General features: G+C 47.6%; 1 protein-coding gene across 2 annotated transcripts in view; it reads right to left on the reverse strand.

Annotated features, from left to right (window-relative positions):
• The window catches only part of DNAH9 (dynein axonemal heavy chain 9), a 65,123-nt gene that overhangs the window by 27,167 nt on the left and 12,705 nt on the right, over positions 1-25,251 (reverse strand). For both annotated transcript variants that reach the window (XM_068209290.1, XM_068209291.1), the window contains 6 exons: positions 24,207-24,347; positions 21,901-22,071; positions 20,786-20,908; positions 9,646-9,839; positions 5,488-5,636; positions 2,140-2,267 (listed from right to left, as the gene is read on the reverse strand). In XM_068209290.1, coding sequence (XP_068065391.1) covers positions 2,140-2,267; positions 5,488-5,636; positions 9,646-9,839; positions 20,786-20,908; positions 21,901-22,071; positions 24,207-24,347 — 906 coding nt within the window. The remainder of the gene's footprint in view (positions 1-2,139; positions 2,268-5,487; positions 5,637-9,645; positions 9,840-20,785; positions 20,909-21,900; positions 22,072-24,206; positions 24,348-25,251) is intronic.

Here is a 25,251-nt window from a genome sequence, read left to right on the forward strand (position 1 = left end):
ACTGGAGCTGCCCCAAAGCCCTGCTGGATGTGCCCAGAGAGCCAAGTGCCACCAAGGCACCTCCAGCTCCTCGTGGGGCCCTCAGTGCTGATTGCTCAGGAGCAAATTGGAAATTTGCTCCAATTTTTTCCAATTGGAATTGGAAACAGAAGCAGAAAGAGCACTGAGAGCTCTGTTGAGCCACCTTTGCTTACATTCCAAGCTAAGCACAGCACAGAACTGGAATATTTGCATGTGTGAAGTGTTATCAGCTCTGTGAGGCAATCCCAGATGTCTGAGTGACCCTGACCAGCAGTGGCACCTGCAGTCCTGTCCCCAGGGCCACTGGGGCTCTGCTAGCCTGCCCCACGCAGCAGAGCACCCTGACCTAACCCAGCTGGATCGAGCTCCTCTCTAAGCTCAGGGAGAACCTGCTGTGGGTCACACCTGGAGAACCAGCCAGCCCAGCTGTGGCAGGCACATTCTTCTCTCTCTCAGGATTTGTTCATAGAGGAGCACAGAGAGAAGAAAGAGAAAACAATTTCTATTTCTGCTCCTTGTTTTTCCCATGTGGAATGCGTTTGGAGAATTGTTCACCTGGGGTGATTGCTTGGTTGGATTCTGGTGAGGATTGTTTGAGCTGATGGCCAATCCAACCCACCTGTGGCTGGACTCTCAGAGAGGGGCACCAGTTGTGAGTGGGTTAGATATGGGAGTTAGAACAAGTAGGTTTGTAGTTTTAGTATTTCCTTTAAATAGTATATTAATGGATTATAGCATAGTTCTAATACAGAAATCATTCAGCCTCCTGAGCTGGAGTCACACATCAGCATTTCTTCCCACGGGGTTCACCTGCATTTTTAATACCCAACCATCAACACTGTTCTGTTATAGGAATGTGATTTCTGCAGCTCTCCTCATTTAATCACAGAATCATAAAACCATGGAATGGTTTGGGCTGGAAGAGACCTTAAATCTCATCCCATTCCACCCCTGCCATGGCAGGGACAGCTCCCACTGTCCCAGGCTGCTCCCAGCCCTGTCCAGCCTGGCCTTGGGCACTTCCAGGGATCCAGGGGCAGCCACAGCTGCTCTGGGCACCTGTGCCAGGGCCTGCCCACCCTCCCAGCGAGGATTTCTTCTGATTTATCCTTCAGTGTCTGCCTTACCTCTTCCTGATTGCTCTGACCACCAGAGAAGATGGGAATGGATGTAATAAAAACCCTTCAGGCCCCCAGTGCTTGTCTGTTAGCTCTGAAGCAGCACATGGAGCCTGGCACTGCTGACAGATCCTTTACAGCAGCACACCAGCATTGTAGAAAATAACTTTTCACTCTGCATTACTGAACGGCTCAAAAAGCTGCGCATTTCCATCTGCACCAGCTCAAAGGCAGATGTCAGGATTGCAGCCCTCTGTATATTAAAAGCTCTAGAGAAGTTCAGCAATGTTTACCTCATAGGGAGCTTGCAAAAAAAAAAAAAAAAAAGAAAGCAAAAATTAAGATCAAAATATCAGGGATATTTAATTTCAATTCATAACCAGGCCTGTGGGCTCAGATCAGGACTCAGAGCTTTGTCTTAATCTAATTTTATGCAAACAATTCAGTGATAATGAAAGTTTATATAATCCACATCAAGGAAATCAGAGGGGTTCCCAAAACCTGTAATGAGAGCTGACATCACCGGGTGCACATCAGCAAAGCCAAACCCTCACTAAATGAGTGGCTCCAGAGAGCACTTGACCGAGACAGAGCTCCCTCCACACCCCAGCAGGCTCCGAGGCATTTTGTGGGGCTGTGATGAGAGCTGGCAGCCCTTCCCTGGTTTGGGATGCCCAGGGGAGCCAGCCCCACTGCAGTTTCCTCCCTGAGAGGCCCCTCCGTGCTCTCTGAGGTGCAGGGGGCAGAGGACAAGTGCAGGGGCTCTCAGAGCAGAGCTCTTCATTCAGTCATGGAGCAAATAAAGGCACAGAGAAGTGTGGAACAGGTTCCTGCACATGCACACCCCACAACCATCTCCAGGAGGAGAAACCCAAACTGACAGAGGCTGATCCCAGGGAGAGGTGGCTGCTTGTGACACACAGGTGACGCCGTGCCCATGTCCCCTCCTGGAGGGGACACCAAGCTGGGAGAAGGGCAGGACTGGCCCACGGCCCCGTACCTGAAGGATGACCCAGTGACCCTCCTTTGCAGCCAGATCCAGAGCTTGCTCAGCCACCACCTCCTGGCCTTGTCCGAGGGAAACGTTGTGGAGGTTCCTGTGGTTGAAGGTGTAGCCCAGCTTCTTCCCTGGCAGGGAACAAGGAGTGAGTTCAGGTACCAAACCCTCACACAGGAGCTGTGACATCACTTCTCTGCTCTCATTCTCTTGGCTCTCACCCACTCCTTCCCAAGTGCTCAAACAGCAGCAGCTTCCCCCAAACTCTTTTAATTACAGTGCAGCATCCACACAAAGGTACCTTACTGCAAAGTGCTTCTTGTTTAAAGGACATTATTCCCCTGCAACCTGGTGTAAAAACACGTTTTACAGTGACAAGAAATGAAAATCTCTTCCTGCTGATTAACCAGGCTTTGAACACCCACACTGGGTGGGGAAAAGCCCCTGCAATGCAGGCTGGTGCGGCAGCTGGGATGAAATCCCTGGGAGCTTCTTCAGGCAAGGCCTCCCAGGTGTCTGGAGCCTGGAGAGCCGTGAGAAACCCTCTGGGTTTGGGAGCCACCCAGACAGATCTCGGTGTCCCTCCAGGGCAGGCTCTCTGATATCCCTCTGCGGTGCTGGGAAGTGGAAATAACAACTGATATTCACTCATCATTCACCCCCTGGCTTGGGGTGGGGCCCTGGTTCTGTGATTTGCCCCATCCCCTCTCGAGGCAGAGGATCTTGGGGGCAGGTGACACCCCTGTCATTCCCTGCCCTGTTGCCCTGATTTTTAAAAGTGTTAAGTTTTCTTTTATAGTTCTTTTGAAAGTTTTGAAGTTCTCATAAAACTTCTTCAGCCTTCTGATAATGTTTAATATTTCTACTGGAGTTCTCACGCACTGTTTATGTAAATAATGATTGTTTTGCATTCTTCTTTGTGGGAGGAGAGAACTGATGGGCTGTTGGTTTGGCCAGTGTGGTTGGAGAGGTGGCAATTCCATCCTCCAATCCACTGCCACTTTTGGAATTCTATATATTGCGAGGTCAGGAATAAAATTGGCTCTTTTTCTCTCTTGAACTCACCAAGCTTCTGTGTGCTCATTTCGTGTCCCACAGAGACACTGCCCTGCTCTGGAGGGAGGATCCAGCTCATCCTATCCCTGCACTGGTCTCTGATGAACCTTCAGCCTCCCCTGGTCTCTCTAGAGCAGCCCAGCAGCTCAGATCACTTCTGTGCTCATGGCTGCACATGTCCTGGCCAGGTTTTGAGTCTGTCCCCCACAGAGAGAGCAGAACCAGCTCTCCCCGCTGTGTACACCTCGGAAGAAAAACACAGTCTGTGCTTCTGGAGGGAAGAGCCCCACAGACATCCCCAGGATGGACTGGGCTCAGCCAGGGAGTCAGGACTCATCCCCACAGCTGCTCCCTGGGATTGCCCACACTTATCTCTGCATGCAGGTTTGCCTTCCTGCAGCTGATGCACCCTGAATTCCCCATTCCTGCCAAAAGCTGGCAAGTTTTAGAGAGAAACAAGGAAAAGATTTGTCTTGCAAGGCTTAGGAACCATCTTGTGGTACAGGACTGGAAACAGATGGCCATAAGGAGAACAAACCCCCAAACTCCAGCCCTCTGCTGAGCCTCACCACAGCTTCCCCTGGGATACAGCTCTCCACACATTTTAGAGTTTCCAGTTCTCTTTCCCACCATCTCTGGCTTGCTGCCAGCTTTGCAAGCTGCTGATCTTCTCCTCTGCCTTCAAGATCCTCTCCTTGCAGAGAGGATGGGGCAAATCAGAGAACCAGGGCAGCACCCCAAGCCAGGGGATGAATAATAAATGAATACCAGTTGTTCTTTCCACTGCAGAGGGGTGCCAGTGAGCCTACCCTGGCAATGCCAGCCCTGCTCCCTCCTTGCTGGCTGCAGAAGGGAGGGGATGGGCACTCACAAACCCCTTCCAGCCCACCAGTGCCTGCTGCAGGGCCCTCCCTGTGATGCCAAGGAAAGGCCCCATGGGTGGGCAGCATCTGCAGGAAGCTGACTTCCATACACAGGAATTATCCCGCACTGTAATAAAACCTAATGAAGGACAGAGAAATATTAATAATGAGCCAAACCCAGCCCCAGCGAGGCACTGGAAGGCCAGTGCAGCTGCTCTGTGGCAATGATTTTATTTCATTACTTCTCTTTTTGCTGCTTCTTGCTGTAACTTTTCTGGCTGGGTAACCCCAGGTGCTCAGCTATGCTTAATTCCAATTAAACCACTCATGGTTTGAATTTAGTGCTTCATTTCCCATACAAGGAAATAACAGGGAGAGACAGGATCACCAAGGTGGCTCCAAAGGGGAGCCAGGGACACCACAGGAGCTTCTTTTGGGGGTGTCCTTTCAATTTCCAGTAATGACACCTGGTTTGGGGGCAGAAAGAGCCTGAAATGCAAAGCTAAGCCCAAGAATTCCCCAGAATGAGCAAAGTTTAACAGCTCTGACAGCTGCTCCTGGCCATGTTGCTAAAGGCTCACTCAAACATTATTTTGGGTGCATTGTCAAGAGGAAAAAAGAATGCACAAGTCATTGGTCTGTGCCAGCCTGGATGATGTTTTGTCCTGTCCAGCCCCAAAGGCATCAGACTCCTCTGCTCCAGAGGGACGTTCAGGCTGAAAATGAGATTTTTTCCAGAGTGAAGCCAAGCCCCAGAGTAAATTCTACACAAGGGCAGCTTTGGAGCACAGCAGTGGCTGCAGCCATTGGGGCACAGAGGCATCAGTGCCTTCTCAAGGGAGGCTTCTCACAGCAGGCCCTTTGCCTTTGGAGCCAGCTGACAGCTCCACAGCTGACCATCCACATGGGAATCAGCTCAGGAAGGACAGCAAGGAAACCTGGAAACTTTGCCATAGAGCAGCAATCTGTGACAGGGAGCTGTTGCTTATTTTTAGTTATCATGAAATCACAGAATAGCAGGTTGGAAGGGACCTCAAGGGTCCTCAGTTCAACCTTTCTTGGCAACAAGCATCTGAGAGCATGTGAGATATCTCTGACGTAAATTACAGGTTGTGCACAAAGGCAGCTCGGAGATCCTTGCACACAGGGATCAGATTCCCCTGAGCCACACTGGGAATCCAGGCAGTGCAGAAAACAGACGAGTTTAAATTAAACTTCAGATGAAAATCCAAAAAACTTTAAGAAAAACAATAAAACCAAACCAAAATCCCGCCGCATCCTCTCACAATTATCTATTTTTAACAAATTACTTCTTTATCTACAAAGAGCTGAGGGAAAAAAAAACCAAACAAAACAGGCATGTCGTGCTAAGATAATAATGCAGCAGATAAATAGCAATGCTGTGCTGTGCCTGGAGACAGGATTGATTTACCATGTTTCTCCACATCCTTCAGAGGGTCCACTCCTGGGGACAGGATAAAAAACATCGGGGTGGCAGGCCCTGATTCCTCAAAGGTCGTTGCAAAATCCAGGGATCTCCCCACCACGTATTTGCTGCCCAGCTTTTCTTCTACAAAGTCTCTGCCAGAGAGAAAAAACTTTTGCCAGTTTTTTCAGAAAATGCAGATTCCCCTTCAAATAATCGATTAATTATGGTGGAATCCCAGAATTGTTAAGGTTTGAGAAGACTCTCAAGGTTAGCAAGTGTGACCATAGTCAAGTGTTCACCATTAAACCGTGTCCTCAAGTGTCCATCCACGGGTCTCTTGAGCACTTCCAGGGCTGGTGCCAGGGTTTGAAAACCCTTCAACTGGAAAAGTTTCCCCTAATATTCACTCTAAACCTTTCCTGGTGCAACTTGAGGCTGTTTTCTCTGCTCCTGTCCCTGTTCCCTGGGAGCAGAGCCCGACCCCCCCAGCTGTCCCCTCCTGTCAGGAGTTGTGCAGAGCCACAAGGTCCCCCTGAGCCTCCTTTTCTCCAGGCTGAGCCCCTTCCCAGCTCCCTCAGCCTCTCCTCACATGACTTGTCCTGCAATTCTTTTTCATTTTGATGATTCAAATGATATAGAAACTGAAATTAGGAAAATGAGCAGGAAGTAACTGTGGGGAGGATCTCTAGGCTGGGCTTCCAGGGCTGTCCCTCAGGAGCAATGCCTGGCACAGGAGACACCAGCTCCTGCCAGACAAAGGGAAGTGTGTCGCACTAGGACACGAAATAACTGACGTATTTGTTGTTTTGTTTCTTTTGAGAGTTTTAAAGTTTTTTCTAAAGTTTTCTATACTTTCTGATATTTACATATTTCTAGTAAATTTTCTCACACTGTTCATATAAACAATGATTGTTTTGTATTCTTTTTTGTGAGTAGAGAGAGTTGATGGACTGTTGGTTTGACCAGTGTGGTTGGAGAGGTGGCAGTTTCACCCTCCAATCCACTGCCACTTTTATTATTGTTTATACAGTGGAGTCAGAAAATAAAGTTTACTTTTTTAGTTCTTTTTCTTTCCTTTTACATCTAGCCTGCTTGTGTGAGTTATTTTGTGTCGTAGTGTGACACATATTCACTTAAGATGCAAAAGAAGGAAAAGAGGAAGTTTTATTTCTGACTTGTAATATATAGAATTTTAAAAGTGACAGTGGATTGGAGGGTGAAATTGCCACGTCTCCAACCACACTGTTTAAACAAATAGCTTATGAATTCTCTTTTCTTACAAAGAAGAATGCAAAACAATCATTATTTACATGAACAGTGCGTGAGAACTCCAGTAGAAATATGTAAACATGAGAAGGCATAGAAAACTTTTAAAGGAACTTTAAAACTTTTAAAAGAACAGGGCGACAAAGTGGGGAGGGAGAGCAGTGGGAGCTGCATCCAGAAGCACAATGCAATCACTGGCTTGATTCTGCCTCAGGAATCTCAGGAGGAAAGAAATGAGTTAAGGTACGAGATACAAGAACCCGCCACGTGCTGTGCAACCCAAGCAGCCTTGCAGAGGAAGCAGCGATCCACAGAAAGTCCAGATGATTTACACAATTGCTTTGATCTGGAAAGCTGAAAGGGAAGAGCTCTAAGAATGTCTGGAGCATGGAGCCTTAGCATGAGAGTGACAAGGGAAAATACAAAGGAGTGAACCAGGAAAGGCTCAGCTCCAAGCAGCTGCTGGAACAGAGCACGGTGCATGGAGAATGTTCTGGCTGGATTCCCCCAGGGTGAGCTCCTGACATCAGTGCTTTACAGAAAGAGAGACACTGAACGCTGATTCAAAGGTAGCAATGTTATATTCAAACCCCAGGAATGCTGCTGGAGCTCAGATGGATTACTCAGGCCTTTTGAAGGCAGGCAAATTCTTTCTAAGAGAGCTGAGAACCTCCTTCAAGGACTGGTGAAAGGCAGTTGGAATAGAAATGCCTAAGGGATTGCAAAAAAAAAAAAAAACCCAAAAAAACAAAACACCAAACAAAACCCACAACCTTTCATATTTTTGGTACCTCTCCTTCAAGTAGATATTTCTGTTGAGGGTCAAGATTTGGTAAATTCCTGCTGGAAAGGCTCAGGTCACAAAATTTAACCGAGCCCATCAGATTTAAGGTCACAACACTCTTATTTGACTTCACATCTCAGCTCTTTGAAACTGCCTTGGGGACTCAGAAACACAAGGTGCTACAAGAAGCTTTTTGCTGATGTTCTTCAATAAGATTGAAGGAGGAAAGAGATTTACAGGGGATAATCCTTTCTCAGGAAATTACAGTTGCTGGTGCACTGCTGGCCCTGAAGCTCTAAGGAGTGAGTCAGGCTTCTCCTGATGACTCCTTAGGCCTAGGGAATGAACCAGACTGGGCAAACATCCCCAGGGATCTGCTAGGAAGAGTGGCTGGAGCACCTAACTTCCCAGGGCCTGTACAGGCTAGAATCATCTTCAATCCCAAAGAAATCCTACACCATCATCGTGGAGCAGGTACACGTGAGGTGGGACACAAAGGGGCTTAGAGCTTTGAACAGCAGCTGGAAATGGGGTTGGGATATTCCAGGGCACCTAAAATCCCCCATGCCACCTGTGGCTGGGCTACAATATTACTCCCAAAATGCACCCATGGACTGGTCAGGGAGAGATGGGAAGGTTTGGACTGGGCACGGTGTCCGTGGTCAGCAGTGAGGTGTTTCATGTTGGCACACTGAGATATTGATAACTGAGTTGTACTTCAAGAAGAGTCCCCAGAGTCCTGGGAAAGGCTCAGTGAACTGTTACTGTTTGCACTTCGAGATAAGAAACAAAACAAAACAATACAAAAACCCATTTAAATACTCCTGTGCAAACAGAAAAACTTGACGTGCCCATACCCTTAAAATATCCAGCCAAGCTTTGGAACTTGGATTCCCTTTTCATAAAAGAAAGACAGGAAAGGGGCTGAAATTTGATGTTCCTGTTATTTCTGAGTAAGAAAGAAATGAATTATAATTGCATAAATGCACCTAAAATTCCAAGAGCTTATTTTACTCAAGCTAAACAATAACAGAAAAAACAGTATTTTCAGCTCAGAGACACATGGAGAACCCATCCATAAGAGTAAGAAATTAGAAAAGATGGATTAGTATCAGTATTATTATAAACTGTAGTATTTATTCTAATAAAATGATAACAGTGACCACAGGGATATTCACTCAGTCTTGTCTGTGTTGTTCTGTGAACCTTGAGGCACAAACAGATGTAATTCATACACTGAGTAAAACACCCTGCTGTGTGCACATCAGGTGGTGCAGGAATATAAACTACTGGAGAAACAGGAGTGTGAGAGACACAGAAATGCCAAAACACTGGCCAGAGAAGGGAAAACCAAGTCTTCAGGGAGTGAAAGACCTTTAGTTTGTCCTGGAACAAGGAGGTTGCTTTTGCATAACTTCAGGAAGTTTAGCCTCGCCCAGTTACCTTCACTACATTATTTACCACTACAACTTTCAGAACCAGCAGCACATAAATTTTGCATTTTACAGAAAAAAAAAAAAAAAAAAAAAAAAAGAGAAAACCTCTATAAGACTTTTCTTTGCTTCTACTCTTATTCTGGTAGAGAATGCCCAAACTGATCTAGTAACTAAAATGGGTGTTCCTGAGCTCAGACTGCAGCAGATGTGTAACACCTGTGTGGTGATGCTCATTTCTGACTTGGCAGGTCTGACCCTCACTCTGGTTGTGGCAGTGAGCTTGGGTCCCACTAGGCAAGAAATTCCACTTAAATCCAATGTGCTGATTGCCTTGCAGAGTTCAGGGATCAATGAATCACACAACGGTTTGGGCTGGAAGGGACCTTAGGGATCATCACATGGGCAGGGACACCTCCCACTGTTCCAGGCTGCTCCCAGCCCTGTCCAGCCTGGCCTTGGGCACTGCCAGGGGTCCAGGGGCAGCCACAGCTGCTCTGGGCGCCCTGTGCTGGTGCCTCCCACCCTCACTGGGTTCATTCAAGACCCCGGATAGGAAACCACGCTGCAGAACTCACATCCTAAAAATGTGCTGGCATTCACAAATCCAAGCACATCCCTGAATTCCTCCGGCTGCCCGTCCAGCCCAGCCCAGCCCAGAGCTGCCCCCAGGCCCACCTGACGGCGCAGGGGACGCGGTCGGGCCGCAGGGCTCGCAGGATGCACAGGCGCTGCAGGGCTGACTTGTTCTTCCAGTCCTGGGGGAACCTCTCCTTCTCAGGACACTCAGACTCAACAAACTTCTTCCACCGCTTTGCAGACCCTTCAATATCCCGATCCAGGTTTCTGAATTCCTCCATGGATGAGAGAGCCTGGAAAAATTCAAGGAAGGTCAGGAAGAACAATCCTATGTGCCTCTGAACCATTTTTCTAACTCTACTGACTCCTTGTGTTTCGCTCCACCAGGGAGCTGGAGTCTGGCAACCGCAGCGAGAAACCCATCAGGACCAGATTTTGTCCATTCTCCTTGGAAGGTTCAGTCCAGGGAAGGATGAAAGATTTTGGCATCAACTAGCACACCCTTTTCATTAGCCAAAAATGGAAGAATTCTCCTCTCCTGTTTGGAGCTTTCATATTTCCAGACTCTGCACTGCACTGGGAAATAACTCTGAACTCCACATGAAGTGTCAGCCAGCTCTCCTCACAGCTCAGGCACACACAACAATCCTTGTCCAGCCCCAGAACCAAGGACACCGCTGCAGCTTCAGCCCAAAAAGTGCAAACAGCAGGGAATGGAGGAGAGCAACCTGGGAGGATGGGACTGCATCCCCTGGAGCTGGAATTGGGCAATGAACCCCAATGTGGAAATGGACCAGAGCTCATAAAAGTGTGAAACTCGTGACTCTGAGTCCACCTTGGCTCCATCCTGGGTGCAGCCCTGGCTGGGCTCTTGTGCTGCCCAAGGTGTGTCCTTTGAGGCCTTTTCATAAATCCCTGCTTTATTCCTTAACCCTGTGCAGCCTCTGCTCCAGGCAGCCTCTCCAGGCATCATTCCCATGCCAAGTTCCCAGGGATCCAGAGAATTCCATGGAGACTGTGAGCAAAGAGTGATTCAACAGCTGTTGTTTCCATGTGTGGATTTGCACAAACAAGGAGGAATGTCAGTGACAGAAGGACTTGCTCCAAATCCAGTGCTGTATCCTGATTTCTGTGAAAAACCAGAAACCAGAGCACTGAACGTTAGAAATTGAAATTCCCAGCAATGATGGCACAGGTTCTGACCTGCCAAACCCTGGTCCTTGCAGCAGTAAACATTTTCAGTGCACCTCTCATGGCTGAGTGAAATATAACAGCAAATGTTGAATTCAGGGAATTCTCAGTGCAAGTGCTCATATAAAACATCTTCTCACTGTTGACTTCTGACGTGATTCACTTAAAATATCACTTCGGGACTTTGGCTGCTGCTGCTTCGAGAAGTCTCTTGGCTGATGTTAACAAGGGAGACTCTGAAAAATTGCTTTTTTCTGACTAAATGACAGATGTGTAATCAGGAATGATGGTCTCCCTCTCTCCCTGAACAACATATTGCAAAATCATGAAAGCTCTAATTGCAAATAAAACCTCTGTATTATATAAATAAACACTAAAATTGTCATTAGTCAACAATGTTAATAGCATTTATTAGGAGTGATGGTATTAATGGGAGATGCTTCTATTTAAAAGCCAGTAGAGTGAAAGGTCTCTCGATCAGTAATCTTTCTGTGAATATTAATTGCTTTTCAATACCCCTGTTGTGAATTTTTCCAAGAAACTTAGTCCAGCACTAAAGGATCCCTGTTCCCAGGCAGGAGTGGTACATTGGGGCAGCAGATGGGAACTGCACATCAACCTGTGCAGGCTATCTATTTTTGTCCACATAATGAAAAGTACTTTTGTCACTTAGAGTTGTCATGGAAATTGAGAAAGACAAAAAATATTGGTCAAAATAGAAAATGATCCAAAGGGCTGGAGGACTGGAGCTCTTGTCTTTGCAGCCCACACTGTGATCACCTCTGGTGGATGGAAACAGGAGGGGCTTTTATATCTCAAAATGAGACTTTTCCAGCAAAACAGGGCTCCCCATACCATGTCAGGGAGAGGATCCACCATCTTCTCAGAGAAAGTGGTTTTTCATTCAGTGAGTCACAGACAAGTTGCTTTATCACTTCGGGTTTCTCTGACAGCTCTGGTCTCAGTGAGAAGCAGCGTTTCTGTGGAGCTGGAGCGTCAGCAGCTCCGTGGGGCTCACACATCCCCAGATGCAGAGCTCTCCCAGGAAACACAGCAAGGATCAGGCACTGCCTGCAGGACAGGAATCCTGGATGCCACCACAGAGCCTGGGAGTGTTCTCCACACACGACCAAGGATCCAAGGGAATGGGGGGATCTTTATGGTGGGGACAGGGAGGAGAGGAAACCCTCAGAATCCAGAGGAGTCCTTGGAGAAGAGAACAGCTCCACAGGGCTGCTGTCACTGCTGCTGCACACGAAGAATCTCCTGCTGCCAGACACAGCACAAGTTCTGGACATTTATTAGAGGGAACACTTGCTCTGATCACTAAAGGCAACTGTTCTAGGAAAGCCATCTGCTCAAACTGGCCTCAAGTTTAGGTGCTGCTTCACAAGATATTATAAAACCTTAAAAAAACCCAAACACATATGTTAACCCCATGTTGTCTTCCCCTCAGTTCTGAAAAAAAACCTCAGTCCTTTAAAAAAAAAAAAGAGATAGTTTTGGCATTTAAAAATATTTCCATAATTAAAACAGCCCTCCTCAGAATCACCTGGATAGAGAACAGCTCTGGCAGGACAAAATCACCTCATTGCTGAGCCCTGTACTGACACAAACAGGGTGAAAATGAAACAGAGCCAGTGAAGGCAGAGCTGTCAGAACACTCCTTACACCCAGTGTGTAACCACCCCCCAGCAGCCACAGGACTGCATTTTAAAAGACAGAAGAAAATCAAAATAAAGGAAGTTGAGGGTTTTCGTAAAAGCTGATATTATCATTTGAGGCTTCAGGTTATATCTGGTTTTTACTTTCAGTTTTTACTAACATATCTTGCTTTTCTTTAAAAAAAACTTGTGCTTCTGCTTTAAAAAATTACGTTCTGTAGGGAACACACTGAACATCAAACATCTCTCTATGAAAATCACACAACCTGACAACACTGGAAAGAAATGATTATTATTCTCCCAGTTTTAATAGTTGGTGAGATGATTAAATCCTGGTGATTAGTCAGGATTGCACTTGCAGAGTTAAGGAGCTGTGGAATTTATGAATTGAGTTACACAGTTTTTAAACAGAGATCCACAGAGGTCCTTGGTGGGCTTGAGGGGTTTGGAGTGGCTCATGGGTGAATTTTGTGGCAGGCTTGGTGACCATGGTGGGATTCAGGAGAAGGTTGGACTCGAGGATCTTGAAGATCTTTTTCAACCTTCACGACCCTACAATTCTGTGATCCCCCAAGCACTTTCTAAAGGTCTTACACTGTCCATGGGAACATTTCAGCTAATATTCATAATTCCTTTCTTTCATTTTCTGCAGCTGGCCCAGGAGTCTTTAGGAGAACCAGCATCCCCACAGCTCCTGGAAAATGACAGCTCCTGGAAGAATGGCAAAGCCAGAGCTGCACCTGGCCTCAATTGATAGATTGGATCATTCAGGAAAAAGACGTACAGGCAGATGAATTGCTCCATTTAAATACTGCTGTTAACTAGAGGAATTAATGTAGCAGATGATGGATTATTTACAATCTCTCCCATCCTAGGTTTTGGGTTGTATTATTCATACACTGAAGGTGTTATTTTCTGTTTAGCTGCCCCACCTGAATAATTTAACTCATAAGAAAAATCTCTACCAAGGTGAAAATAAAGATTTCATGTGGTTTTCCAAGCTTCAATCAACTTTCAACACAAAAATGTTATTTTAACCCTCCTTATTTCTTTCATAAAAGCTGACTGACAAGCTCAAGGCACTGTATGCCCCTGTCTCCCTTCAAACTCCTCCTTGCTGCTTCTACATTTTAATGGGGACAGGAGGTGTGCAGAGCCTCACCATGTCACTGTACAGACCCACCCTGTTTATCTGCAGGGTCCTAGGGCATCACAACATGCAGGGTGGGCACCACAAGCAGTCTGATGAGCGATGGGTTGGATCTCAGCACCTTTCCTCAGAAAATTTCCAGTGAAAAATCATAAACGGGGGAACAATGGCTTCAGCACTCATCTCCTTCCTAGCAGGGCGTTCTTAGAGCCAGCTCCACTTGATGGGAAAGGTCAGTAACAGAAATGAGACTTAGTCACAATCTTTGTATTCTCACTGCTTACAGCCACCCACCATGTTTTCCTCATTTTGCTTGAGATGTTTCCCAGATGGGTTCATGTTGACATTTTCTCTGCATTTTCTAAAAAGGTTGTTCAAGTGGGTTTGAGAACGGGCCTTGCAAAGTCAGGCTCTTCTCCCAAACCATGCTTTCTATCTTTCCTCTTCACTCTTGGATGCCTCTCAGCAACCAGAGGGACACAGCCAGAACCAGAAGCTGGGCATGGGTCCCCGAGGGTGGTACTTGTGTATTTCTGAAAACTTTCCTGGATTTGGTTGTTATAAACCCCAGATGGGCCAATGCACAGCAAAACTGACAGAGAAAATACATCCCATTGTCTGCAAGAATTCAGCTGGAGCAGCTGTTCCAGGTGTCCTCTTGAGAGCTGGAAAGCTCTCAAGGTCCACTGCCTGCTGTGAATATTTCCTGCACATTTCTTCTCTTTACTGACACAGGGAGCCAACTGCTTTTTCCCTTCCAGAGGACACTCTTGGAGAACAGACCTTCCTGGCCTCTCAGCCTTGAGGTCCTCAGACAGAACTTTCCCCCGTTCCCTCTGCTCAGTCTCTTCTCACAGTTGTGTTTTCAGGTGTCTGAGCAAAGGGCAGAGGGTGGCCCCAGGGCTCCTGTTGGGGTACTGGGGTGCACTGATGTTCTGTGCTCACATTGTGGGAATGAAACACAGGCCATGACAGCCTCCAAAAAAAAGACCATCTCATGCTCCCCAACCCAGGGAGAGCTCTGGTTTTTACCCAGAGGTCACTGCCAGTCAGAGTTGAGCTGAGCACTGGGTCTGCAATCTCCACAGCTCCTCATGTGAACCACCAGAGCCAGGGAAAGGAACCAGGGAGAGGGCTCTGTCACACAATGAGGAGCTCCAACATGTCCTTCAGCACTGAATCAGAGAATTGTTTAGGTTAAAAAGGACCTCTAAGATGACCAGGTCCTCAAATGCCACATCCACATGGCTGTTCCCTTTCTTCCTGTCCCTGTTCCCTGGAGCAGAGCCTGACCCCCCCGGGCTGTACCCTCCTGTCAGGGAGTTGAGCAGAGCCAGAAGTTCCCCCTGAACCTCCTTTTCTCCAGGCTGAGCCCCTTCCCCAGCTCCATTCCTTCCCAGGACACGCTCCAGACCCTCCATGTCCTTCCTGTCCTGAGTGTCCCAGAGCTGTCCCCAGCACTGGAGGTGCCCCAGCAGTGCCAGCACAGGGGACGGGCACTGCCCTGGCCCTGCTGCCACAGCCCAGGTGCCACTGGCCTCTTGCCCACCTGGATTCATGTACAGCCTCTGTCTCCAGCACCCCCAGGGCCTTTCCCAGCTTTCCAGCCCCTCTGCCCCAGCCTGGGGTTGGTGTGACCCCAAGGCAGGATGAAGCCATTGCTTCCCTTTCCTCCCATTTAGAGGGTGAAGAGGCTTTTACACTCCAAATGCCCAGCTGACAGCAGGCTTTGTATCAGGGAGGATTGAGAGGGAAAGACAGAGGCTTAGAGCATCCAGAAAAACTCAATTTCCACTCTGCAATCAAACCGACAAAGTGTGTCCTTAAATATTTGATGTGATCACAATCTCTGCCATATTTCAGATAAGCATCAGATCGCTAGCCAGCAGGTTAGAAAAGAAAAGGGGGAAAAAAAGGTAAAACCTTCTCAAGTAGCATTTCTGTGAGACACTGGGAATATTTCTCTGAGACTTGATAGAGAGGACAGAAGAATGTCCTTAGGAAACTTCTAGATGAGAGCAGATAAATGCCCATTGAAGTGTCACAATCAATGTTTTCTATCAAAGATGCTCTAAAAGGCTATACATCTGAAGAACTGAGTTAATGGAAGATATTTAATTAAGACTATGATTTTCTGGCATAATAATAATTCTGGATGTAGGAAGGAAGCTGTGAGCTGCGAGCCTTTCCTGTCTGACCAGCCTGATCAAAGGACGTTGCATATGCACAGAGAGCACAATGTATGCAGCAGATTGTGCCACAATGAATCTTGGAGAAGAATGAAAAATTTCCTCATCTAAAAAGTGCAAGAAGTGAAAGTTGGAAGAGCGATTTTTGTTCTTTTGTCAAAAAAAAAAAAAAAAAAAAAAAAAATCCAGTTTTCTTAGATGCAAAATATATGATTTGGTATTTTATCTCATAAGCCACATACGCAATCTTATCATCTGCATTCTGCAAAATTATAAATATGGAGTTAATATACGACTTTGTCTAGGGCTGTTCTCCTCCTCGAAAGCTGAATTCAGTATTTAGAGCTCATTATTCAACATCACATTTATTAAACAATGCCCTTTCAGTGCCGTTTTCATATCTACATAATGAAAATTCTTCCTCTTCAGAAAAAGATGAGGGAAGTGATTGGGATAAGAAGTAATCCAGGCTGGCCAGGTGTACTCCTGCCGTGCATTAACTCGCTGCACTTATCCCATGGGACACATCTGCATTCAGCGCTGAAGAGGCACTGCAGGAAACATCACAAAGGAAATCAGGCTGGGGAAATGCACATTTCCAGCTCCCAGGAGCCAGCCGAGGCTCCTGGCAACAGCCGGACACGGGGACAGCCACGTGCACCACGGGGAGCCACAGGGCAAGGTGGAGGAGCTGGAGCTGGGAGAACTTGGCATGCTGGGGTCCCAGGGAACAACCCTCACCTCCTGCCTTTGGCCAAAGCAAAATGTTTTGGTTTTGAAGACCACGAGGGCACAGCCAGTGGCTCCATCAGCAGTGGGAGGCTGGAGAACAGCCCAGGGGATGCTTGGGTGGTCTGTGCCAGGCACAGCCAGGGCTCTGCTGCACCCCTTGTGTGGGCAGAAGGTGTGACCGTGCCCTGCGTGAGCTGTGCCTGAGCCACTGATGGGCACAGGGTCTAAAGTCAGGCCTAAACTCACACCCACAGGGCTGCTCCAGAGTAAGGCTGGGTTGGACATGGGCAGAAGGAGTTTCTCCCTGGGTCTCAGAGTCCAGCACAGCGAGGGAAAGGTGCTGCTCCCTCCCTGCTCATCTGCTCCTCAGTCTGTGCCTCCAGCAGGTGGCCAGGGATAGGTCAGGGTGAGTCACACAATTAGCCAGTGTCCTGCTGGCTCACCTTTGGCTTTGGTGAGCTCTGCTGCTCTCAGAAAGTGGCTTGGCACTTCCCAGGGCAGGACACTGCAGGGCTGCCTGTGGCAGGCACATTCTTCTCTCTCTCAGGATTTGTTCATAGAGGAGCACAGAGGAAAGAAAGAGAAAACAATTTCTATTTCTGCTCCTTGTTTTTCCCATGTGGAATGTGTTTGGAGAATTGTTTACCTGGGGTGATTGCTTGGTTGGATTCTGGTGAGGATTGTTTGAGCTGATGGCCAATCCAACCCACCTGTGGCTGCACTCCAGAGAGGGGCACGAGTTGTGAGTGGGTTAGATATGGGAGTTAGAACAAGTAGGTTTGTAGTTTTAGTATCTCCTTTAAATAGTATATTAATGTATTATAGCATAGTTATAGTAAAGAAATCATTCAGCCTTCTGAGCTGGAGTCACACATCAGCATTTCTTCCCACCAGGTTCACCTGCATTCACAATAGCTGCCCAGGGAGGTGAGGTGGCTCTGCTTTGGGAGCTCAGGGGAGTTTCACTGTGTGCAGTCAGGTGCTGCCAGGGCAGCAAACAACTGCTGGCTCATCTTGCTGCTTAATCTGGATACAGCCTGAAAGACCAAGCAAAGACCCTAAAGAAGACCCTAAAACCAAATGATATCATTTCAACATCATGCTCAGAGAAGAGCCATGACAGGAGCTGTCTGTCCTTGCCCTGGGGATAACCAAGAACAGCTAAACAGGGCAGCCTGCCTTCACACAAGCTTCAAAGGACCACAGGGCAATAACTCAGAGATTAATTCAGAGAATACTCAGCCTCCAGAGGACAATCTCTGCATGGATTCTGTGTTCATTCAACCACACAGCGAGAATTCCCAAATGGCATTTGCACCTGGCACATGCAGGAGCAGCACTGTGCCCTAAGGTGTGTTCACACATTTACTGGTGAGGAAACCACCAGCCAAGCCAGGAAACATGGCCAGCCGTGCATGGACACAGAAAATGCTTTCAGAAGTACCAACAGAAATAAAAACTTTCAAGGCAGACTCTGGGAACACAGAGGGGGAGAACAGCACAACAGGCTGCAATAAAGGAAATTGAAAAGAGACAGAAAACCTCATTACAGGAACAAAAGAACACTTTTGCCTTCTCGAGGGATCACTGCTAAGCCCCTGCAAATGAGAGGCCTTAGGCGTGAAATGACCAACTCCACTGAGCACCAAAGCCAGGGACTCAGCAAAGGCACTGCTTTAATTAAATGACAAAATTCTGTGCCCTTCCTGCTCTCCGCTAACGCTCAGTAACCCACAGGCAGGAGTGGCACCGAGGCAATGACTGTGCCCTTTGCTAACATCTCCCCTGCTCCAGAGCCAGGCAAAGCTCCTCCACAGGTGCCATTCCCTCCCACACATCTGACTGATGAACAGAACCAAGCCAAGCTCCAGAGCAGCTTTTCTCAGCCTTTAGCTTGAATTCAATTCCTGTTTCAGCTCTAAAGAAGCACCAAAGAGCCTGAAATGTGCCTATTTTCCCAGGTCTTTCAGCAGATATAATTAAAGCTATTACCTTTCCCTACAAACCACCTCCTTCTGGCCAGGGCCGTGGATTTCTTCATCCAGGAGTGAATACCAAACTTCCCTGGCACACAGGTTACAGCAAAAGGCTCTGTGAAACTTTGTGCTGAACTTGAAAGAAGCTGGAAAACTAAATCATAAATGAGTGTTTCCTAAATGAGATGCTCCAGCACCACGAGCTGCAAACAGCCAAGCAACTGCAAAGGATTATTTGCCTTTATATATTATTAATCAACCCCCAACAATAAATAATAAGTCAAGTCACACAAGGCCAGTTTCATGCCCAGAGCCCTCAACATTTAATGAGGTTTCCTTGGAAGTTAATGTGCCCGAAGTGGGAGGCTCAGAATGGGCCACAAATATCAATATTGATTTCTTTTGGCACTATCTTGGCTAGAACCCCCTGGCAAAAGGAGTCCTTTGGGCTGGAGCATTTGCAATGTTTCTGTGAAAAATCAGCAGAATGCTAGATTTCACTTTGAATTTGAAATATATGATTGGGTTGATTTCTTTACACAATCTGAAGTGTACTTTGTTCAAACTTCGTTGAAAAAACAAGTTATTATAGCATTTAATCTTCTTGATATAAGAAAAGGAGATTTTAGCCTGCTAATGAACTGTGTAGAATCCGTGACTAATTAACCTAATTATAGCAGTCTGTGACAAAATATGATTTTACTAAACCCATGCCTCAAGTAACTAGAATTGCCAAAACCTCAGAGGTTAATAAACCAACAGACATCAACACAAACACTAATAAAAGTTGACACCAACCATATTATTTACAGCAAAATCAATAGTACAGTCATCACAAAAGACAATCTAAAGGGTATTGGGTATCTGATAACGCAGAATTCACTATCAGAAAGTCCTGAAATTCATGAAATTAGTGCAGATTACTGGGCAGTGACTCTTGTGCAGTTCCTGGGGCCATCGAGTGCAGGATGAGGACACCTGAGGTGTGCAGCACACCTGGAAACCTTCCCATGCACAGCAGCACCACAGATTCCACCTCAACCACAAGGCTCCTCCAGTGGGGAAGAGGAAGCTGAGTGGGAAGGGCTCACGGTGAAGTGAAGCACAGAGGGAACAGGAAAGGCCGTTTCAGCCACATGGAGGGGGACTGGCAGCACAGCAGCAGTGACCTCACAAAGAAAACTCACTGCAAACCCAGCAGGTGTATGTTTGGGGAATGTACCACCTGCAGGCATCCTGCAGGAGTCACAGAGACTCACGGAATCATAAAGGTTAGAAAAAGCCTCTAAGATCCCTGTCACAATTGGACACGAAATGAGCACACAGAAGCTTGGTGAGTTCAAGAGAGAAAAAAGAGCCGGTTTTATTTCTGACCTCTCAATAGATAGAATTCCAAAAGTGACAGTGGATTGGAGGATGGAATTGCCACCTCTCCAACCACACTGGCCAAACCAACAGCCCATCAGTTCTCTCCTCCCACAAAGAAGAATGCAAAACAATCATTGTTTAAATGAGCAGTGTGTGAGAACTCCAGTAGAAATATGTAAACATTATCAGAAGGCTGAAGAAGTTTTATGAGAACTTTAAAACTTTCAAAATAACTATAAAAGAAAACTTAACACTTTTAAAAATCAGGGCAAAGATCACCACGTCCAATGAGCACTAACCTGTGTCCTCAGGTCCCACAGAGAAAACATGCTGTAAATAATTCTCATTCTCACATCACCACATGTGCCAGAGACTGATCAGCAACACAGTCAGACAGGAGACACAATCCCAGCTCCAGCAAGGTGGGAATGAACAGGCTCAAGGTGGAGAATGTTTGGATCCTTTTCAGAAAACAAACCCCACCCTGATAAATCAGGTCCAAAGCCAGCACAATTCCCATTTGTTGACAAAGAGGAGCAAGTATGGGATAATTCTCCTCTTTTTGGGGTGCTTTTCCTCCCTTCTCACTCCAAACACGTGGCTGGTGCCAGACCTGCCCATTCCCATGACAGAATTTCCCTGCAGGTCTGGCAGCTGTCACAGCTCCGACCCCAGCACATCCCTGCAGAAATTCCCAATTATTTCCAAACACGGGGGCATCTCCATGTCCTTTACAAGCCACAGCCACAAACCCCTGAGGGTATCTAACAGGGAGAAGCCTAAATCTCAGAGGGAAGAACCATCTTCCTGGGGACACACAAGAGGGCACAGGAAGAGCCCTCAAAATCCGTGTTGGACCTGCAGAAATCTCCATGTCTGTGGCCCCTCAAAGGCAGACCTTTGTTCACCAAATGCCACAAGGACCCTATGAAGGGTTTTTAGAGACCTGGTTTCCTGTGGATCAGATACCTTGATTCCTCCCCAGGAATGGTCAGACAGGAACTCCACAGGGCTCGTGACTCCGGGCTGTGCTGGGTATCTGAGCAGGAAATCCAGTTCTGCTGGGTTGATTTCTTTATTCATCAGAAGTATCTGTAATTCCAAACAAACAAGATCTCTCAGAGCAGCCAGGATCCAGAGCAGCAACAAACTCCAGTAGATTATTTATTCAATTAACGTGCTTGAAAAACGCGTGGCTGAAATGTACAGAGTGCCCTGAGCTGGAGAGGTGTGATGGACACACCTTGTAGGTGCTCTGGGTGTCCCAAAAGAGGACCAGGAATGAGTGTGGAGATTGGCAAGAGGACAGGAAAAAAGTTGGGAAAACTATGTGGTAAAGGCTGAGTTCCATGTGGGTGGAGAGCACCCTGAGGAGAAGGCCCTGGTAACAGAGCCAGATTGGACAAAAAACTAAAAATTATACAAACACATGGACATGGGACAGCAGCTCTGCAGCGAGCACTTCTTTAGGTTCAATGCAAGAGCCCTTCCAGGCCAGTTTGCTTTGCCATTTTCTGCAGGTCCTTCAAGCAGGAATTTCTCAAATAACCTTTGTCAGCATCATTCAAATCCAACCCAGCATCTGTGCCTGCTATTGGCAGGAATAAATCCTGTGAGGAGCAGCTGAGGGAGCTGGGAAGGGGCTCAGCCTGGAGAAAAGGAGGCTCAGGGGGGACCCTGTGGCTCTGCACAGCTCCTGACAGGAGGGGACAGCCGGGGGTGTCGGGCTCTGCTCCAGGGAACAGGGACAGGAGGAGAGGGAACGGCCTCAGGCTGGGCCAGGGCAGGCTCAGGGCGGGCAGCAGCAGGAATTTCCCCATGGAAAGGGCGCTCAGGAATTGGAAATGCCCAGGGAGGTTTGGAGTGCCCATCCCTGGAGGTGTCCCAGGAAGGGCTGGAGGTGGCACTCAGAGCTCTGGGCTGGGGACAGGGTGGGGATCAGGCTGGACTCAGTGGTCTGAGAGGGCTTTTCCAGCCTGAATGATTCTGTGATTCCCAGACAAGACAGTCAAGCCTGGAGCCCCTGCATGGGCTGCTCTGGCAGTGAAGCCTGGCACACAAGGAGCCTGGGGTGGTGCTGGTACCTGGAAGGTGAGCTGGGCACTGAAGGTCAGTTTGTCCCTCTCGAAGAGCCCCCGGGCCGTGTACTGGAACACGGAGAAGGTGATGCTGTCCATGAGGCTCAGCACCCGCCCCGCCAGGTTCTCAGCAGGAGCTGCCCTCTCCATGGCCTTCTGGAACACCACGTGGAACGCCTGGGAGGGGAGACACAGCGGGAAGGGGGAGTGGGAGATGCCCTTTGCACGCCCCTGGGTGCCCCTGAGGTTTCACAGTGATGCCAGCTCAGGGAGCACACAGAGACCGAGCAGCCCCTGGCTCTGCCAGTGGCTGCTCCTCAGGGGCACCTGGCAGTGGTGACATCCCCTGGGACACAGGCAGGGCACAGGGAACTCCCACACAAGGGTACAGGAGATGTTTCTGTGCCCGGTGTGCTCCTGTTGGGATGACACAGCCACTTCCTCTGCAAATGTGGAGCCAGCAGAGAGTGGAGCTCCCAGAGGAAACAGACTCCAGAATGGTTTCCATGGGGAAAAACTCCAACACAAGCACATCCAGTTCCACCCCTGCCATGGACACCTTCCACTGTCCCAAGCTGCTCCAAGCTCCATCCAGCCTGGCCTCAAACATTCCCAGGGATCCAGAGGCAGCCACAGCTGCTCTGGGAATTCCATGGGAATTCCATCCCAGGGAAGAATTCCTGCCCAATATCCCACCCATTCCTGCCCTGTGGCAGTAAGAAACCATTCCCTGTGTCCTGTCCTTCCATCCCTTGTCCCCAGCTCTTCTCCAGCTCTCCTGGAGCCCCTTTAGGCATTGGAAGGGGCTCTGAGGTCTCCATGGAGTTTTCTCCAGCTCATCTGGCCTCATAGAGGGGCTCTTGAATCATATCCATTGCCTCTTCTGGACCTTTCAACCATGTCCGCACCTTTCCTGTGCTGAGGACCCCAGAGCTGGACACTACTGCAGCTGGGGTCTTAGCAGAGTGAAGCAGAGGAGGAAAGCACATCTTCCACTGCACAAATATTTCAACTTGGAGAAGAGCAATTCCTCAAAATAAATAAATAATTAAAAAAAAAAAAGTTTAAAATCCCATGAGTGTTTTACTGTCTGGATCCAGCAAAGGACTGGCTGAGGAGGGCAGGGAGCAGTGGGCTTGAAGCAGTCATTGAAGTCCCCTCAAGGGTGGGTGTCTGCATCGAGAACAACCCTCTTATAGAAGAGGTTAAGGAATATTGCAATGACATTTCTGATCTCAATGAGAAAAGACAAAAAACTTTCATAGTCATCCCAGTTAAAAGCATGAGCAAATTATCAAATGCAGCTGGAAAAAGAAAATTAACAAGAGCATAAACCCCAAGCCCTGCTTAGCAATGCAAAGGCTCCATGTGCTGGGCCCAGCTAAAGGAAATAACCAGGCCAATACACAATGATGGCACTAGCTGGACAAGGCATGACTGTGCTGGCAGCTTTATTTTTAGGGTTCTACAAAGGAAAAATGATGCCTTGACAAATTAAAGTAACACTGATACTGAATGCATTATTAAATAATTGCAGAATGCATTTTCCTGCTTAACGTTTCTTTAAATTGTGTTAAAATATGCTGCACAGCAGCACATAAATCTTTGTGTTCTAATTTATAATGGGCTCCCAGCTGTGTGGCAAGTATTCAAAATCATCCCTGTGCATCTTTACACAATGTTTTATGATCTGTCATCAAAATTTATTAGATAAAAACATTTCCCCCAATAATTTTCCATGTATTTATACACACTGCTAATGTTCACTGGAAAACATAAAACAAACTAACTACGGGAGACGCAGATTAAAGGTGAAACCTCAGGTACCCCCGCATCTATTATGTATGTGAGAGGGATGAATCTTTCAAAAGGCACAAAAGATATTCTGTACATTTTTTCTGATAAAATTACTTCAACAAACGAGTCACAGCTATCAAGAGGAAAAGCTTCTTTGTGGATGAGGCTCAACATTTTGTAGTGTCTCCTCAATTCCTTTTTCCAGGTCACTTGTCAAGGTTAGAAATCATTTGGAAGAAGCTGTAGACCAGGATGCTCGTTTAACCCTCCATCCCCCAAAACACTTTTCTTACACGACAAAAAGAAAAGTTTTCCATTTCACAGAATATTAAAGCTGCAACTTTTTCTAGACAGGGCTTGGAGCAACCTGGAATGGTGGAAGGCGTGGGACAGGACGGGATGGAGCAGGATGGGCTTTAAACCCCTTCCAACCCCAACCTTGTGCGGTTCTGTGACACTGTGACTGCAATTCTGATTTTATGGACCCCACAAGCAGAGGGCAGGAGGGCAGGTACCTTCAGGGAGAACTGGTACATGGGGTGCACGGCGTGCAGCTCGGTCATGGTGAAGTAGAGCATGGCGGCGCGGCAGGCCGCAGGCCTGTACTGCTCCCTGGCCTCGTTAATCCTGCCTTCCGTCACCTTAAACTCCTGCACCTGCAGGGAAACACGGCACCGTTCCTGTCACCACGCCCCTGGGCAGTGCCTGCAGCCCTGGCACAGCGGGCACTTGGGGCAGCAGCTCTCCAGCCGCAGAGAGCAGCAGATAACTTTCCCGGGTATCGTGCTGGGAAAAGATCATAGAAAAGAATGAGAAACAATTCTTAACTTACTACACCTGATATTGTGAACATGTGGAATGTGTTATGCAAATTTGTATACCAAAGGGTGGTTTCTTAATTAACCAATGGTGATGGTGCTCCAGCTAAAGGACCAATCAATTCCACTTGTAGCGAACCAAGATATAGAAAAGAGCAATGGGTTTCTTAATAAAGATTGTTAATCAAGCTTCTGTAATACATGGAGTCTATTATTATTACCTGTCCGGGGGTCCATTTCAACAATAGACACTGGCCACAAAGCCATCAGGCCAAGCCACAAGTGACCACCATGGGACCAGCCCTGCCAGGCTGGAGCTGCCCTCCCCAGCATCTCCCCCTCTGGAACCTTCCATTTAACTGCATTTTCCACCCAGTTGCCCAATCCCCCGTTTTCCTGAGTCCCCTCCAGACTTCTCCCTAGGTTCCCTGCTCTTTGCTAACTGGAATTCATTTTCTCATCAATGAGTTTCTCGTGCTAATTGCCCCCCTCCTGTGCAGGCCATTAACAAGCCTGGGCTGAGCAGCCCCAGGGCTGAGAGCTGCTAATTTGGAGCAGCTCTTTGCTGCCTTTCCTCAGCAGCACCAAACCCCCCTGGGCAGGGCTCTGCAGCTGCTCTGAGGGACATGTGAAAACCTTCTTGGCAGAACCATCACCTCGATCCTGTTCGTTCTTTCATTCCACCTCAGCAGCAAGAAGTGCCATCCCTGAGCCCCCTGGGGTTTATTTTAGTCCCTGGCTG

This window comes from Anomalospiza imberbis, chromosome 19 (genome assembly GCF_031753505.1).
Source record: "Anomalospiza imberbis isolate Cuckoo-Finch-1a 21T00152 chromosome 19, ASM3175350v1, whole genome shotgun sequence".
Lineage (NCBI taxonomy): Eukaryota > Metazoa > Chordata > Aves > Passeriformes > Viduidae > Anomalospiza > Anomalospiza imberbis.